Source organism: Lemur catta, chromosome 3, assembly GCF_020740605.2.
Source record: "Lemur catta isolate mLemCat1 chromosome 3, mLemCat1.pri, whole genome shotgun sequence".
In the NCBI taxonomy this organism is placed as follows: Eukaryota; Metazoa; Chordata; class Mammalia; order Primates; family Lemuridae; genus Lemur; species Lemur catta.
The window spans coordinates 59,642,122-59,659,555 of record NC_059130.1 but is presented as its reverse complement, the minus strand read 5'-3'; the positions used below and the strand labels follow the sequence as shown (position 1 = coordinate 59,659,555).

General features: G+C 38.1%; 2 protein-coding genes across 3 annotated transcripts in view; one reads left to right on the top strand and one right to left on the bottom strand.

The window, feature by feature from the left end:
- Positions 1-17,434, bottom strand: part of MCOLN3 (mucolipin TRP cation channel 3) — a 123,846-nt gene that overhangs the window by 60,610 nt on the left and 45,802 nt on the right. The window lies entirely within an intron of this gene.
- Positions 1-17,434, top strand: part of DNAI3 (dynein axonemal intermediate chain 3) — a 71,240-nt gene that overhangs the window by 15,067 nt on the left and 38,739 nt on the right. The window contains exons 6-13 of one of the 2 annotated variants that reach the window (XM_045547628.1): positions 1,290-1,439; positions 2,579-2,778; positions 5,764-5,880; positions 9,428-9,618; positions 10,767-10,891; positions 12,828-12,917; positions 14,539-14,625; positions 15,850-15,978. In XM_045547628.1, coding sequence (XP_045403584.1) covers positions 1,290-1,439; positions 2,579-2,778; positions 5,764-5,880; positions 9,428-9,618; positions 10,767-10,891; positions 12,828-12,917; positions 14,539-14,625; positions 15,850-15,978 — 1,089 coding nt within the window. The remainder of the gene's footprint in view (positions 1-1,289; positions 1,440-2,578; positions 2,779-5,763; positions 5,881-9,427; positions 9,619-10,766; positions 10,892-12,827; positions 12,918-14,538; positions 14,626-15,849; positions 15,979-17,434) is intronic. The other variant, XM_045547629.1, reaches the window with a different exon arrangement.

The following is a 17,434-nucleotide window of genomic DNA, read 5'->3' as shown; positions in this document are numbered from 1 at the left end:
GAAGAACAAAGGAAAGCCATAGAATTAAAAAATATTTGACAATTGTAATTAAAAATAATCCTTTACTTAGCTTTAACATTTTCAATTTTATTTTTATGGCTGCTTTTTGGTTTTTAGGTTTTTTGTTTTTTTTTTTTGAGACAGAGTCTGGCTCTGTTACCCGGCTAGAGTGAGTGCCGTGGCGTCAGCCTAGCTCACAGCAACCTCAAACTCCTGGGCTCAAGCGATCCTACTGCCTCAGCCTCCCGAGTAGCTGGGACTACAGGCATGCGCCACCATGCCCGGCTAATTTTTTCTATATAGATTTTTAGTTGGCCAGCTAATTTCTTTCTATTTTTAGTAGAGACGGGGTCTCGCTCTTGCTCAGGCTGGTCTTGAACTCCTGACCGCGAGCAATCCACCCACCTCAGCCTCCCAGAGTGCTAGGATTACAGGCGTGAGCCACCGCGCCCGGCCAGTTTTTAGGTTTTTTATTACAGTGAAATATTTTAAATATATAGAAAAATACAGAGAGTAGCGTAACAAATGGCCACATAATCACCACCCAGAATCAACAAATATTTTGCATATTTACTTCAAAACTTTTTTAAAAAAAGAAATATTACAGATAATGTTTCACTCCCTCTTGTATCCTCCCTAATTCCATTTTCTTCACTCTTTCCTATAAGGAACAATTATTCTAAAGTTATTATATACCTTTCTTGCCTGTGATTTTATACTTTTAGCATACATGCTAAATATATAGCATATATATCCACAAATAATGTATTTTAGTGTTTAATTTAAAATTCACGTAGAAATTATATCATGTACAAATCATTCTGCAGCTTTTTTCACTGAATTATAAAATTTTAAGCTCTATAAATATTGGTACATTTAGATACTATATATATGTCGATCAGGTTTGTTCATTATAACTGCTCTATGGGATTTTATTTTATGATTTTACCACACTGTCATCAATCCATTCCCCTACTGATACTCATTTGTTTATTTTTTCACTATTACAAATAAAGTAGCAGTGAATATATATATATATTTTTTTTCTTGTCTCCCATCTTTTTCTCTTTTCATCTTCTTTCTATATCCTTGATGTCTCTTTCTCATTTTCTCTTATTTGTTTTTTTTTGCTTTGTTTCTTGGTCATAATTCAAAAGCATGAAGCAACAAAGACAAGTAGTAAGAAAGTACTTAATTTTTATAAAATTAAAGTTTATTACAAAATATATACATGTAGCTATAACCTAAATTTGGCCATATATTTTAGAATACTATTTATTTCACTCTAGCCTCCAGAAGTACCAGAAGAGCAAGAAGAAGAAAAAGAACATATTTCTGAAGAAGTGTATGTTTATAAACCACTTGTCTCTAAACCATGGGTTTCTTTGGGCAGTGAAAAAGAAATTGAGGAAGAATCAGTTAAGGAATCTACAAAGCAGGTCAGAGGTTTAAATACTGTCTCCAGTTATTATTACCTCTCTGTCGCTAAACATTTATTCCTGACAGATTCATAATATTTGCTATGGGCACATGGTTTTTTGTTTTGTTTTGACAAAAGAATGGTCATTGTCTTATGGGGGTGTTATGGGTTGAATTGTGTCCCCAAAATAAGATACGTTGAAGTCCTAATTTCTAATAACTCAGAATGTAATTCTATTTGGAAATAGGATCATTACAGATGTAATTAGTTAAGATGAGGTCATACTGGAGTAAGGTGGGCCCCTTATCCAATATGACTGGTGTCCTTGTAAGAAGACAGCCATGTGATGACACAGAGACACAGGGAGAATATCATGTGAAGAAGGAGGCAGCGATTGCAGGAATATATCTATAAGCCGAAGAATACCAAGGATTGATGGCCATCACCAAAAGCTAGGAGAGAAACAAGGAACGGATTCTCCCCCAGAGCCCTCAGAAGGAACCAACCTGCCAATACTTTGATTTCAAACTTCTAGCCCCCACAACTGTAAGAGAATAAATTCCTATTGTTTTAAACCACCCAGCTGGTGGTACTTGGTTATAAGGCAGCCCTAGGAAACTATTAATAATACAGTGGCATTCCCTCCCAAAGCAACTCCTGTGTGGAGGATTTGTGTACGAGAGATTTGTTATGAAAGTGCCCCATAAGAGATGAAAAGCAGCAGGACAGGGACATGGAGGAAGCCCTGCAAGAGTGCAACCTCAGGCAATAGTCTGGCAGAGGGAAGTCTTCAGCCTGAACCTGTAGAGCAACTCTGCAGTGTAAACTGCACCTCAGAGTTGTCCCAAACAGAAGCCAAGGAAATGGGTTTAGATATGCCTCTTACAAGTCCACCGATGGTCAAGATGTAACCTTCCAGTCACTTCCTGTTCTTTGTACCTGTGAGCAAAGTGGTCCCTGTAGCCTTTGAGCAGTCCTCCAAACAGGCACACCAGGTGCAACCCGTGGGCATGGAAAGCACAAGGAGCAGGAGGGACACACAGAAAGCCTACGGAAGGATCTGGGAAAATCTGGGCACAGCACCAGGGTTGTCCACCACACGTCCATTCTTCTCCAGGCACTTCATTATGTTACCGTTACTGTTTACATGTGTTGCAGATTAAATATATGATTTCTCGAAAACGAAGTAAATTTGGTGCACCAATTAAGTTCAGTGACCAGAATGCTTCCAATGTAAAAGATGCCTATATTGAATGTACAGCCTACCCAGATAAAAATTTTACCCTTAAACAACTGGAGAAAGACATCGGCATGCAAGTCGTCCCCCAAATCAAGGACACGAGTACTCAGACAAAATGGTAAGTATGTGATAGGGTCTGTGTATTTTTATAGCCAATTACAGTAAAATCTAGCAACTTCCATGATTATTTTGAGAAATCTTTATTATAAATAGCAATGGATTAACAATGATGACACGTAGATCTCCACAGAGTAATTCAGTTCAGGAAGATCTAATTTTATTCAACAATACCTTTAAAGATCACAAAAGGAAAATGAGACACAAGTATATAGGACTGTAAAGACTAGGAAGTGGGAAAATGAGTGATGCTGTTAATAATTACAGTGCTGGGCATCTCTCACCTGGAATGTTACCATTGCCTCCTAACTGCTCTATTCTACCACCTAAGTCATCATTCTTACACCTCAAATCAGATAGTCGTACTTCATTGCCTAGGTTTCTTCTTTGGCTTCCATCACTTACAGAATTACATCCATCCACAGCCCTTAGGACGGCATATAAGCTCCTTCCTCCATGACAGGCCCTGCCCCTCCAGCCTTGTCACCCCTGTTCCTAAATAAGCCCTCTGTGCCCCAGCCCTGTGAGCTGCTTCCAGTTCCCAGAATACCTGCTGTTCCTCTGAATAGTATGCCCTACACCCTCGTCCACCTGGGGAGGCCCTCTTTACTCACTAACACCCAGTCCAGTGCCCCTTCCTCTGTGATCTGGACATACCAGGTGGAATTGATCACTTCCTCCTCTGGGTCCCCACTAGAGCTTAGAGGTACCTTTGTGGTCAGACTGATGACCCATGTTGTACTCATTTGTTTACTTGTCTGTCTGCCTTCGATCTGGAGCACTTTGAAGGGTACAAACCATATCAATTTCACATGGCAAACTCTTAATTAAAATGTAGCCAGTGGATGAATGAACTGATGTGAAGTGGATTGCCAAGGGAATGCTTTGTGGACTCAAGCTAGCTAGGCTTTGTAGGTTGTATAAATTTGAAGACATGTTTGGCTAATCTTTGCATTTCTAAAAAATGTTTTTAAACTTTTTATTTTGAAATAACTTTAGATTTATAGAAGAAAAACCACGGATTTGGAATATGATTTGGAGACATGGAAAATTGGAAAAAGGCCCAGTTTTTTAAATGACCGGAACAATGCAAGGGGGTGGGAAGAACAGTGTTTGTGTGGGAGCACAAGGAGACCAGCCTGGGCAGGAGGGAGGGAGTAGCAGAGGCAGACATAGAGCAGACAGTAGGGGACTCTGGCAAGTTCGGAAGCAAGGAAGAGCCATTAAAATAAAGATGAGCCAAGCAGTACGGATTGGAGGGAAGGGAAGGAAAAGCCTGGAGTTGAAGAGGTTGGCCAAGTAGGAGCCTGTTGTAATGAAACCAGCTAAAATGTGACCAATGTCTAAAGTAAGGTCGTGGCTTTAAAAGGAGACAAAGGGTAGAAAGGAGACACGTACAAATACAAAAAGTGTTATGAATCCTATCATTAAAACAAACAAAAACCAACTTTCTTCAGCCCTCCAGCAGTTTCCTAATGTTTCTCCTTTTCTTACAACAAAATTCCTCACAGCAGCTGTCCACACTCTCTAGTTCCACATTCTCTTCTCCACTCTGTCTTGAGCCACTCCAGATAGTCCTAACAAGCTCACTAAAGATGCCCAGTAGTCTGAGGGCCCAATCCAGTGGTCAATTTTCAGACCTTCTCAGCAGAATTCAACATGGTTGACTATTTCTCCTTGAAACACTATTTCCACTTATGTTCCCCTCCTAACTCATTGGCAGCTCCTTCTCACTTTCTTTTACTGGATCCTCCACTTCCCGATTTCTGAACATTAGAGGACCCCAAGCCTAGTTCCTTTTGATCTTTTCTCTAACTGTACTAATCCCTGGGTGAATTTATCCAGCCCTGTGGTGTTACCTATCAACTGTTTGCTAATGAATTCCAAACCTGCATTCAACCTCAATCTCTCCCCTGAACTCCACATTCATGTATTCATCTGCTTACTTGAATGTCTAATAGGTGTCTCAAATTTAACATGCCCAACAACAAACTTTTGATTTTCCACCTTCAAACCTGCAACTTCCTAAATCTTCCTTGTCTCAGTAAATGGTAATGATATTCTTCTAATTACTCAGACCAAAGACCTTGGATTTTGTTGAGTCTATCTTCAAAATATATCTACTGCATACTCCTTGGATTAAGCCATCATCACCTCTTGCTTGGATTCTTGTCATTCCTCCCAGCTGGGCTTCCTTTATCCATCTTTCCTCTCCTACAGTCTGTTCTACGTAGAAGGGCCAGAAGTGTTTCAGATCATGTGACTGATCAAAACCCTCCAATGGCCTCCCATCCCAAAGGAACCTACAAGGCTTCATATGATCTGGATCCTTTGCCCCTCTGCCCTCATCTCCCACAGTTCCCTTGGCTCATCTATTCCAGCCACACTGGCTTCCTTGTTCCTTGAATTCATCAAGCATACTCACACCTGATGTGTTTATGCTTACAGTTCCTTTATATAGAATGCTCTTCCTCTGGTATCTTTTATGGCTCATTCCCTCCTTTATTCAGATCTCTGCTCAAGTGAGGCATTCTCTAACACTCCTAATAAAAACAGCAACTCCCATTACTATGTATTTCCTTACTCTATTTTTCTTCAGGGTGCTATCATCATTTGACATGTATTTTTCATTGTCTCTCTTCTGCCCCCTGCCTTTAGAATTTAAGCTCCATGAGACAGGAAGTTTGTGTATTTTATTTATTAATGATGAATCTGGGTGAAGCATTCCTTATACCCTTCTTACAGCTTCTCTATAAGTGATTTCTAAACAAAACTTTTACAAAACAAGAGCTTTTTGATTGTATTGGAAGGAAATATATGTAAACTTTGGTGGTCAATATCAATTGTCTAAAATAAAGAAAAAATTCAATATAGAGAATGTAGATATAATATCATTGTCACAGAGACAAACTTTTGACCTGTCATGACCTGTATTTGCTTTTCTTTGACCTAATTTTGGGTATTTAATTTTCTTTTAATATATTAGGACATATCCCAAAAATGCTACTACACAATATTATCCAAGAGAATTCTCAGAAGAGGAAAAAGAGGCATTCAAACAATCAAAGTCTTTGGCTGATTTTCTTGACAATATGTCTGTAAGGTAAAAAAAATTATCTATTAAATTTTAAAGTATAACATAAAATGTGTATATTTACTTATAAGAATAGGTCTTAATAAATAATTCCATATATGATATGATGTTTAGGTGGAAAGTGTGCAGTTATCAGATATGCCTGAACATATGGCACATTGTACAGATTCTCAGTATTTCTTGCCTTTCTGTTGCTAAGCATCATCTTAGACCTCCCAAGGTAGGGCCAAACACAGTGTGAACAGTTAAGTGTATAAGAATGTTTTTCTACTTGCAAATTAACAATTGTTTATATTTACCATGGTTACTTTTCTGGAAGTCTTTTTCTCCATTCCTCATTCCCCCGCTTATCTTCATTGACTTTTATAGGATAATGAGGATAAGGATGCTGTGGATCTTAAGAATGGTCATTGTGATGATAGGTATTTGTAAAAATATATTTGTAAATGAGAACCTGAATTCAATTCAGATGTACTTTTTGGATATTTCACCCTTATCGCTAATTCCTGTGTTACTGCCACTCTTACTATCTCTGAAAGAAAGATGTCTTCAAAACTCCCCTACACTGGTACTAGGACCCTGAACAGAGCCTTGGAGCTTCTAAACCAGAGAAAGAGCTTGACAAGTTCTCATCAAGCTGGTATCAGAGTTCAGAGAAGTGCAACCAATGGTAGACAAGTCTTCCAGTTGTACTCAATAAGTTGGTTTCCGTTTCTTTCTAAAATTTAAAATTTGGTGGTCAAGTTGGTATATAGCCCAAGTTAAGCTCTTTTATTTTTATTTTTAAGAAAACATCAATTAGTTCTTTCAGACTGGATTAAATGTTCTGAAAATTCCAACGGCTCTCAAAAGTTGTTACCTATACCTAGGGAGAATCTGGTTCAAAAATTCATTTAATAATTCTTAGAGTACATTAACTGTTTGCCACCCACTCACAGGAAGCATGCTATAATTTTTCTTATATGGCCAATGAGAAAGAAATAAGAAAACCTAAGGTTTCTTTTCCTTCACATCAAAATTAAGTAGTCATTAAAATTTTTCCTGGAAGAACATTAAAAATGAGAAGTCTGTTTTCATATGATTAATGTCTAGGGAAAACTAGATATTGAGAAAATAAAAAAATTTAAAATGTTCAAAATAAATGGCTATAGTCAATTCTCAATTGTCTATATTATATATTACCTTTACATCTGGGCTTTTATTCTTTTCTCTCAATTGCCATGTTTATATGGAAAGGAATAGTGTACAGCTTTATAATTCTTTCCCTGAGATGTGGGAAGGAAAAGCCAGATCTATAAGAAGAAAATATAGAAAAATTAGCCAGGCGTGGTGGCACGCACCTATAGTCCCAGCTACTCAGAGGCTGAGGCAGGAGGATCACTTGAGACCAGGGGTTTGAGGTTTCTGTGAGCTACTGCACTCTAGCCTGGGCAAGAGAGTGAGGCCCTGTCTCAAAAAAAGAAGAAGAAGAAAAAGGAAAATTGGCACCATACTTATAATAGCCTTGGCCAGGAGTAAACAAGAAATCCTCATTTAAACCACTGCCATACTTCCAACTTTAAAACTGTTTAAGGTTTATTTAATATTTTCAAATTAATATAAGCTTGATTTTGTTCTAGAAGAAAGCCCTTTCAGAAATGAGTTATTTCTTTCTCATAGAATGTTATCTAAAACAAACCTCAGGGAAGCACTATTTGTGAAAGAAGGCGATGATATGAGAGAGGAGAGGGAGACTTCAAGGGGATTCACAAAGCACCTAAGGAACTTTTATTTTGGGGTTAAAAAGACAATGATATTCATATAGGCTTTACCTCAGACAACAGGCTTTATCTTCTCTCTTTATTCTGAGGAGCCCTATGGTTCCTGGAAATCAAGCAACCACAGGAAAGGTGCTGTCTTCATTATTTCTTTGTGAATTACCTCCCCATTCTGGCTGAGAGGGAAGAATCAAGAAACCAGAGCAAAGCTCATGTATTTAACTTCTCTCTTGAGAATTCCTTTCTCAATCAGGCTGAAACAGAAAGAAAGAAGATTTTGAAAATGCTAACTAATGCTTCTACTTGAAACTGAATTTAAACCTTCGGGTCCAGGGTGCGAACATACCCTACACAGAGTTATTCGAAGTTTAAGGTGGAGATTTTGTTAAAATGCAGGTTCTGACTCAGTGGGTCTGCAGTGGAGCCTGTGACTCTGCATTTCTGACCAGCTCCAGGTCACGCTGCTGCTGCTGGTCTGTAAACCACAGTTTCAGAGCAAGGTCCCAGGAAATGCTTCTATCCATATTTTGAAAGATGAAGCATAAGAAGAATTTAACCAAGAGAGTACTCAATGACGCAGTGACTGGTAGTATTAATGATTAATGAGGTATCAAATAGTACCCTTTTTTGCATTTTAGGAGTATCTATTATGATATTTAGTGTTTACATTTAATTTTCTAAATAAAATTTTTTTCTTATTTTAAGAAATTAGTGACTGAGAACTGCTTTTTCAGCTTACCACATTTATTAAAAAAAAAGACAGTTGGACTTTTGATCATTACAGTAAAACACTGGATGACATTCTAATTGTGGGAGAGCTCTAAGGGACTCTCAGAGTAAGAGCAGAGCTTTCAAACCCAAACATATTAGGGGATAATAAACATCATAGTAACTGTTTTAAGACAGGAGCCTGTTAAATAAGGGTCCCTGGACTATTAAGAGATGACCCTAGTGCTCAGATCATTTCGTAAATGAGCGATTAAATTAGTCTTTTTAGCAGAATAATTCTTCATTTTAGGGACATTTTCATGCATTGCACAAGGTTTAGTAATGGAAACAAACACAGTAGCACCTCGCAGGCATTGTGACAGCTAAACCCACCAAATACACATACACACACACACACACACACACACACGCACACACACACTTCTAAACTCCCCTTGTAGAGAATCTCTTATTTGTTGTTTTGAATTATATATGTATTTGGGCTACCCTTATTTGGCATAAGTGGTCAGTTAATACTGAATATGTCTAAGAAAATTGCCTTTTGTGTCAGTATGGCTTTCCAGAAAGTGAACAAGACAGGTTAGAAGTAGAGGTTCAACAAGGGTTACACTGTTAAAAGTAAAGGAGGAGGAAGCAGGATGGGGCTGTGGAGCTTCAGACAGATTCTCGTCTGACCCCACAGGAGCTCCAGGGCAAAGACGGCCTGTTGAAGGAGGCCGGGCCAAGGCAGAACTGGCCAGGCCCTGGCATCCCTGCAGCCGCCATGGTCAGTCCCTGGCCTGGAGCGTGCACAGCCCTGGCTTGGAAACTAGGGCAGATCAACAAGTTGCCAGAGGCTGTCGGCTCAGGGCATTCCTGACAGCTGAACAGCAGGTTCTTGAAAGAAGTTCTGAGTAGCACCCTGCCAGGAAGTTTTTTCCTCTTAAGTCATTTATTTCACATGAGGTTAACCATTATTAACAAATATAATTGAGCATTATTATCAGTGAAGTAGGAGGAGCTACTAAAATAGTCATATCATTGACTACCAAAATCCAACATCTTAACTGATTTTTTTAAATACAAAATAGTGTCGAAATAGCCCTGCAGCAAAATGAAATTACAAACACATTTATTGATGACTGGAAATGCCTCGCAGAAGAAGAAGGCACCTTTGGGGACAAGACTGATACCTACCTGAAAGAGTACCAGTCCTTTACCGACCTCCACAGCCCGACGGAGAAGATGATTACCTGCGTGTCATGGCATCCAACTATCTTCGGTGAGGTGAAAATGACAGGGATCCCTTTTTGTGATAACATGGAAATTGTCCGTCACATTTATATGTAAAATTGCAAACTAGCTCAATTTTCAATAAAACAACTTCCATTTCCTGAGTGCCAGGCATCTGCCAAGCACTTTTCACATCTTCCCTGCCAAGTGTCCTCCCAGCAATTATGCAGGACACATACCACAGGAATCATCCTCTCTATTTCACAGCGAGACCAAAGCTCAACTCAGGGAGGTGACTTGCTCAGGTCACCCAGCTGGCACAATGCAGAGTCTGGGTTTGACTATGGCCTGCTGCACTCCCAAGGCTAAATTCATTCCTCCTAACACTCCTTCTGATCACTGGACAAGATAGGAAACACACTTCCTTTAAAGGGTCGGCTGCTGGCTGGGCGCAGTGGCTCACGCCTGTAATCCTAGCACTCTGGGAGGCCGAGGTGGGAGGATCGCTTGAGGTCAGGAGTTCAAGACCAGCCTGAGCAAGAGCGAGACCCCCGTCTCTACTAAAAAATAGAAAGAAATTAGCGGGCCAACTAAAAATATATAGAAAAAATTAGCCAGGCATGGTGGCGCATGCCTGTAGTCCCAGCTACTCGGGAGGCTGAGGCAGAAGGATTGCTTGAGCCCAGGAGTTTGAGGTTGCTGTGAGCTAGGCTGACCCCATGGCACTCTAGCCCAGGCAACAGAGCCAGACTCTGTCTCAAAAAAAAAAAAAGAAAAAAAAAAAGAGTCAGCTGCCAAGGGAGGTAGAAATGTGTGAAGGTGGAACCATGGAAGGAGAAAGGTCTTTGTCCTCTTTCTTCCTCCTCTCACTCTCCACTGGCGCTTTTCTTACAAAAAAAAAGCAAAACAAACTTTTCTTTGCTCACCAACTCTTCTAAGCCCACTGTATATTTTATACTAACAGCACACCTCAGTTTGAACCAGCCAGATTTCAATTACTAAATAAGTGACTTGTGGCTAGTGGCTACCATATTAAATAGCAAAGCTCTAAGAAAACCCTTGGTCTCCTGTGGAATATTTTTACTCAAATTTCATCAAAATGGAAATGATTAGTGACTATGTAGAAAAGCAAAAGCTAGAAACATTTCTCCGTGTTCCGTTGCTGCTGACTTTAATTTCTGCTTGTGTTTTACTCAGGACTGATAGCCGTTTCAGTAGCCGAGAGACTCTCCTTTGAAGAGAGAGTCCAGTTTTCTGGTAAATTATTGCTGCAGCCATCACTGATTCTTTTCTGGAGTTTCTCCGATCCTATACATCCTCAGGTAATCAAGGAGAGTTGCCCACACAGCCTAAATGTTCAAATACTACTTTCATGTATATCTTTAGCAGTTTTTATTGCAAAGTACTTCATAATCAATTAATGTTGCAAACCTGTATGAAGTTAGGCTTTCTTTAATGCAGAACTTGTCATCATCAAAAAAAAAAAGAACTTGTCATCATTCAATTTTAGCAAAACTAAAGTTTACACTTCGTTTATTGAACAAATCAATAAGTCATTTTTTTCTCAAAGATTGTAAGAGGAATGTTTCACCTGTTTTAAAAAGCAGACTCCTTTATGGGCTTATTAAAATACTAATGGGTCAAATGCAAATAGATTTTAGTTTTATATGAATTTCCTCAATTCCAAGGATCCCCAGTAGGTGACATAATAAATGAAGGTGACTGTGTGGGAGAGCAGTGGGGAGTGCTGGGGACTGCGGCCCTAGAGCCTGTGCTGCCACCTCTAGGCCAGCTGCTCGTTGGTGCTCCTGTTCCCAGGTGGCTCCATTGTCAAGAGAATCCAGAAATTTGGAATTTCGTGTGAAATCTCCCAATTTTAAATAGCACAACTAAAACCAAACCAAAACACAGAAAAAGCCCATTGAAACCAAACCCACACACACAGCAATCCCAATAAAATGAGGCTAAAGGCTGTGTCTGTTCCACAGGGGTCTCATTTCCCTTATCTGCACAGTAAGAGTTCTGCTTAGTGGTAGGGTGCTATAGATTGTTAGATTAAGTTATTTCAGTGTACTTACATATAATCATATTTTGTTTCTATAAAGTACTGCAAAATTAAGAGTTTCCCTAATAAACTCTAGCCTGCCTTCTTCCTTCTTTCCCAATTCATCTGAATGAAGGCAGTTTTAATGTAACAGATTCTAGATACTTTGTTAGAGACCCAGAGATCAAAATGACAGACCTCTAGCTCTTCCTTTTTAACCTACTTACCATAAAAATATTACCATTCTCTAGAATGTTTTCTAACATTTTTACCCTGTAGGACTACTCTCCACTCTGTGCCATGGAAGCATGGCTGAACTTCCAGTCAGTCAGGAGGAAGAAAGATAGACTTTCCTTTCCTCTATTTTGAAGAATAGCTTTAAAAAGACAAGCAGATAATTTTTTGAAGAAATAATGTAAATGATTTATTTTGTCTTTGTTCTAATTAAAACTACGGGAAAGTATTAAAAAGATTTTTATTTTCAAAAGTAGAAGTTTCTCTAGAATCCACAAAGTACCAAATAAACCAAGACAATTTATCCCAATTCCAGTTTGAAACGTTTAGCCCTGTGGTGGCAAAACAATGGCCTACTGGGGCCTATTGTTCTGGTTGTTATGTTTAAAGAAGAATGGTAAACATGCCAGCATTTTGCTTGGTGCTAGCTATTGTAAATATAATGATTGGTTCGCATTTGTGTATTCCTTGTAGGCCTTGTTCACCTTCTGGGTTCTGTGTTATTTTAAAATTTGAGGTATTATCACCAGCAATAAGTCCATGTTCTCTTATTCAGCAGATTTTGTTTTTGAGTGCCCACTATGTGCCAGTGTAGGTATTATAGTAGGGAACAACACAGGCAAATATCCTGTCCTCACAGAACTTATCGTCCACATCTTTCAGAAACACTAATTTCATAGTCTTTTTGTTTATAAAAATTATAACATGCCCCCCAAATTGCCTATACTTTTTCTGCCATGGAGGATGAGTGAGGGGAGAGACCTGGGTGCCCTTGAGAATATACTCTCATATGTATGACCAACGTCCACAATAAAATTCAACAAAAGCAGCTTCTCATCCAGAGGTAGAACTCTGGGAATAGGCTCTACATGCACATTGCTTATAAATAAATATAAAGTTAAACTATCTTAATATTATTTTGTAGCTGTGATCTTAATAGGTTTGCTCACTCTTTCTTGAATTTGTGGGGTTTATTTTAGTTAATGCTGGAGAGCCCGGATGACATCTTCTGCTTCCAGTTCTGTCCAAGTGACCCTAATATTATTGCTGGAGGCTGTATAAATGGACAGGTACTTATGGAATTTTTTCAGTATGTATAAATGTAGACAACATTCTGTAATAAGTTTTGATTTAGTACTTTTTGAACTTAAGGATTCAATTCAGCAGAAGGAAGGCATGCCAGTTGTATACCAGTCACCATGCCAGGAACTAGGCTATAAAGGTGTATTAGACATAGTATCCACACTTGAAGTGTTCACAGGGTAACCCAGATACATAACTGAAACAAAAGTGGGTCAAATCTGTGTTGCTGGGATAGAACCAATATTGTATAAGACTCCATGGAAGAACAAAGCTATAAGCATTACTACCTGTTGGAAAAAAGGCCTCTTCTGAAATTTCCCTAGGGGTAGGAGTTAGGGGATGATCCAGAAGTAGAAATTCACTGGAATGCATACATGTATCATTGAATTTATATATATATATAATTTGACATCATGTTTGCTTTTTCTTCTTTCCTTTTCAAGTTCTCTAATTTATAAAAAAAAAAAATAGATCCTATCCTCCAATATCTTGTTTCTCTAGTAAAGCAAACAAAACTCTTAAAGCTGTTTTATGATCAAACTTTAAATTCATTGTGATGGAGCGGGTTTGACCATTGAAAGGGTATATGATCTTTTTTGGTTAGAACAACTTCTTTGTGGTTGAAATTTAAATGTCTACAGCTTCCATGTCCATTGATCCAGAACCAAAATAACCAGGGAGACAAATTTCTTTCCCTCAATTTTGTTCAACAAAAGCTGAGGGTCATAATGATGACTCAGAGCCCATCCTCCAAGCCCTAAAAATCTGAAGTGTCTGTTTTTCCTCATTGCAAAGGTAATATGACTTTGTTTTAGAATATTTTATTTTATTTTATTTTTAGAGATGAGGTCTCACACAGTTCCCCAGACTGGAGTGCAGTGGCGTGATCATAGCTCACTGCAGCCTCATACTCCGGGGTTCAAGTGATCCTCCCACCTGAGCCTTCCAAACAGCTGGGACTACAGGCATGTCCCACTACACTTGGCTGTTTTAGAGTATTTTAGAAAAGCACATGATGAAAATAAAATCACTCACAATTCTATGACCTGGACATTTTATTAACACTTTAGTGTACTAAAATACCTTTTAGTCATTAGAAATTAATCCAATTTAGTATTACATATTCTACTTTATTCTGATTGTTCAAAAACTGACCATCTAGATATATACAAATTCAGAGTTGGTCATAATATTCAATTAAATAGAAATCATCACTTCCCTGCCTGTTTTAGACAATTGAGTGTTTGTACCTAATTCTGGAGAATGGGCTTTAGACAGTTGTCAATCATAGCACATTCCCCAAACCAGAGGGAAAACTCTTCCCAAAGCAAAGGGAATTACATGACATTTATCTTGGACTTTTAGAAATATTAGCATTTATTAACACAGGCACAAAAATCAAAGTGCTGAAGATACTTTTATAGAGCAAACATTCTTTCTAACATCAGCTTTAAAGGTTACTGACTTAAGATATAGGCTTAATTTGATTACCCTTTAAGGTAATTGACTTATCAGGCTGCATACCAATAGTTTTTAAAAAAAGAAAATCTTTAAGACTCAATTAGCTATCTCCTGAAAATGTTATGATAGCATTTATTTCTGTTTTAGGTTATCTTGTGGGATATCACGGCGCATGCAGATCGCATAGAGAACATTAAGTCGGGTGGTAGTAGAAGTAAAAAAGCCACACTCAAGGTTAGCTTTCTACAACTTTTCACTTGCAAGTTTTTTCCATTCAAGAGTTTATGGGAAAGTATATAACAGAGTTGCCAACGTTAACAAGAACTCAATAGAAAAAAGAATGGTATTTCCAAGCCTTCATTATCTGCTTGCGAACATGTTCTAAATCACTTTTATATGGGCCCACATGAAAACGACAAAACACGACACAAAAAATTGCATCATCTATCCCAAGATAGATTGTTGTTGTTGTTGTTGCTGTTGTTAAATAAAATGAAGGGACCAAGTGGCTTGCCTACAGTGATGTAACTGAACAAGGACTGGACAGAAGGGCCAGGTATCAAGGCTCTGCATCCTGGTCCTGAGTTGGGACGTGCCACCTTCCCTTGGCAAGAATAGTTTTTCTCATGTATAAAATGAAGGGATTACAATCCTTTCTGATGATAATATACTACGACGATTTTGTAAGGCTATAGACTGTTAAGAGAGTTGGGAGGCCGGGCGCGGTGGCTCACGCCTGTAATCCTAGCACTCTGGGAGGCCGAGGCGGGTGGATCGCTTGAGGTCAGGAGTTCAAGACCAGCCTGAGCAAGAGCGAGACCCCGCCTCTACTAAAAATAGAAAGAAATTATCTGGCCAACTAAAAATGTTTATAGAAAATATTAGCTGGGCATGGTGGCACACGCCTGTAGTCCCAGCTACTTGGGAGGCTGAGGCAGTAGGATCGCTTGAGCCCTGGAGTTTGAGGTTGCTGTGAGCTAGGCTGATGCCACGGCACTCTAGCCCGGGCAACAGAGTGACCGTCTGTCTCAAAAACAAAAAAGAGAGTTGGGAAAAAATTCCTCAGCTCCCACCTCAGTACTTACCCACCAAGTTGCACACCTCCCGCCGCAGCCCAGATCTTTAGCTTTAGTATCAACAGGTCTCTTACCAAGGAAAGGTGGGATGTGGCCTTCTCTGCATGCAGAGAAATACTGCTTCAAGAATAGGATTTCTCATTGATTATTTAGAGAGTAGGTCAATAATACTTGTTTAGAGATAAAATCTTAGACTAAACTGAAGGGGGGAGTAGATAATCCTATTACTTAAATATATGGTATATAGAAACACTAATTTATGTTTTTTCTTGAACTAGTAAATCTTCAAATTATTAATTTTAATTGGAATGATGAGTAAAGTATGAGTTGATTCATCAGCTCTCTGAAATTAGCATGTAACTTTCTTTAAAAAATTTTTCAGCCTATGTTTATCCTTGAACCAGAGAGTAATAAAGAAGCAATGTATATCAGACACTGTGCAGTCTCTTCAATAGAAAATGGACATAAGAAAGTAATTACAGATATTCACTGGCTGTCTGACACATTCGAAGTGAGTCTTGATGGCTTTTTGCTTTTCTCTTGCTGGATTATAAATTTTTAGATTTTATCCAACGAAGGTGTTTCAAGTCAGCAATTCATTTACACTTATATTGTGAAATAACCAGGAACTAAGCATCAAAACATTGGATCACTGTTACCAGACCAATATCTGACTTGGGGATGAAAATAAAGCCAATCTTTCAACTTGGTTATTTTATAACTAAAAAATGTGGTTGCCGTCAACACTGATACAATAGTGGAGAAGATGAGGATTTGACATGTAAAAATGAAGTACAGACATTTTGTGCCCTTAGCATCTATGGACTTAAAATTATGATCTCAGCTATTTAGGGTCAGGCAACGCTAAAGATCTGTGACATATTGTAATGTGTAATTTTGCTGAGGCATAGTCTTGAATTGAGTGTACTGAGAGGCCAGTAGGTACAAACCAGTCATGCAGTAAGTGAGCCCTGTTGGCCGCCCAGCATCTGCACTGCAGTTTGTCTTTGTGGTTGAATACTGGACTGTATAACCTTGCTAAGTGTGGTATTCATGAATTTGGAAACTGGCAAGCTTCTCAAATGCTTCCCTCAAGGACACTAAAGATCTACTATGTCCTTTGAAGAATGAACAGTTGAGAATATCAGAGAATATTATGAGAAATTAGAGTTGTAAGAGGTGATTATCCCTACCAGGTATTGAAATGGATTATGTGAAGCAACAATACCTTTAAAAGTCATAATGGACTAAAATAAATAGCCCAGATATAGTTTCTATTATATGTAAAAATATAACATATGATAATGGAAGTTACAGTGTAAGAAAAGGAACTCCATTTCTACTCACACCATACACACAAATTACTTCAGATGACTTTAAATTTAAAGGGAAATAACAAATCACAGAAAAATGCAACATATCAGAATAGAATATCAGATTTCTGGAATGAGGAAAATTTACTAAGACTATTAATGTTGAAAGAAATCAAAAAGGAGAGATTGACAGATTCAAAATATACACATATAAATTTCTAAATTAAGAAATAAGTGAGTGATGATGAGAGGTTAATTAATGGGTACAAATATACAGTTAGAAGAAATAAGACCCAGCGTTCAGTAGGTCAGTTAAGTAACTATCACTATCAAAATTTATTGTACATTACAAAGTAGCTAAAAGAGAATAATTCAGATGTTCCTAGCATAAAGAAAAGGTAAATGTTTAAGGTAATAGATATCCCAATTACCCTGATTTAATCTTTACACATTATATGAATGTATCAAAATACCACATATACCCCCAAAATATGTATATCTACTATGTATCAATAAAAAATAAAGAGCAAATAACAAAATGGAGGAAAAGATTTGTACTAAATATGTAAATATAAAAATTTCCAATAAATAAGCAAAATACATACACAACAGAACAATTAGTAAATCAACATGAAAATTATTCAGCCTTTCTAA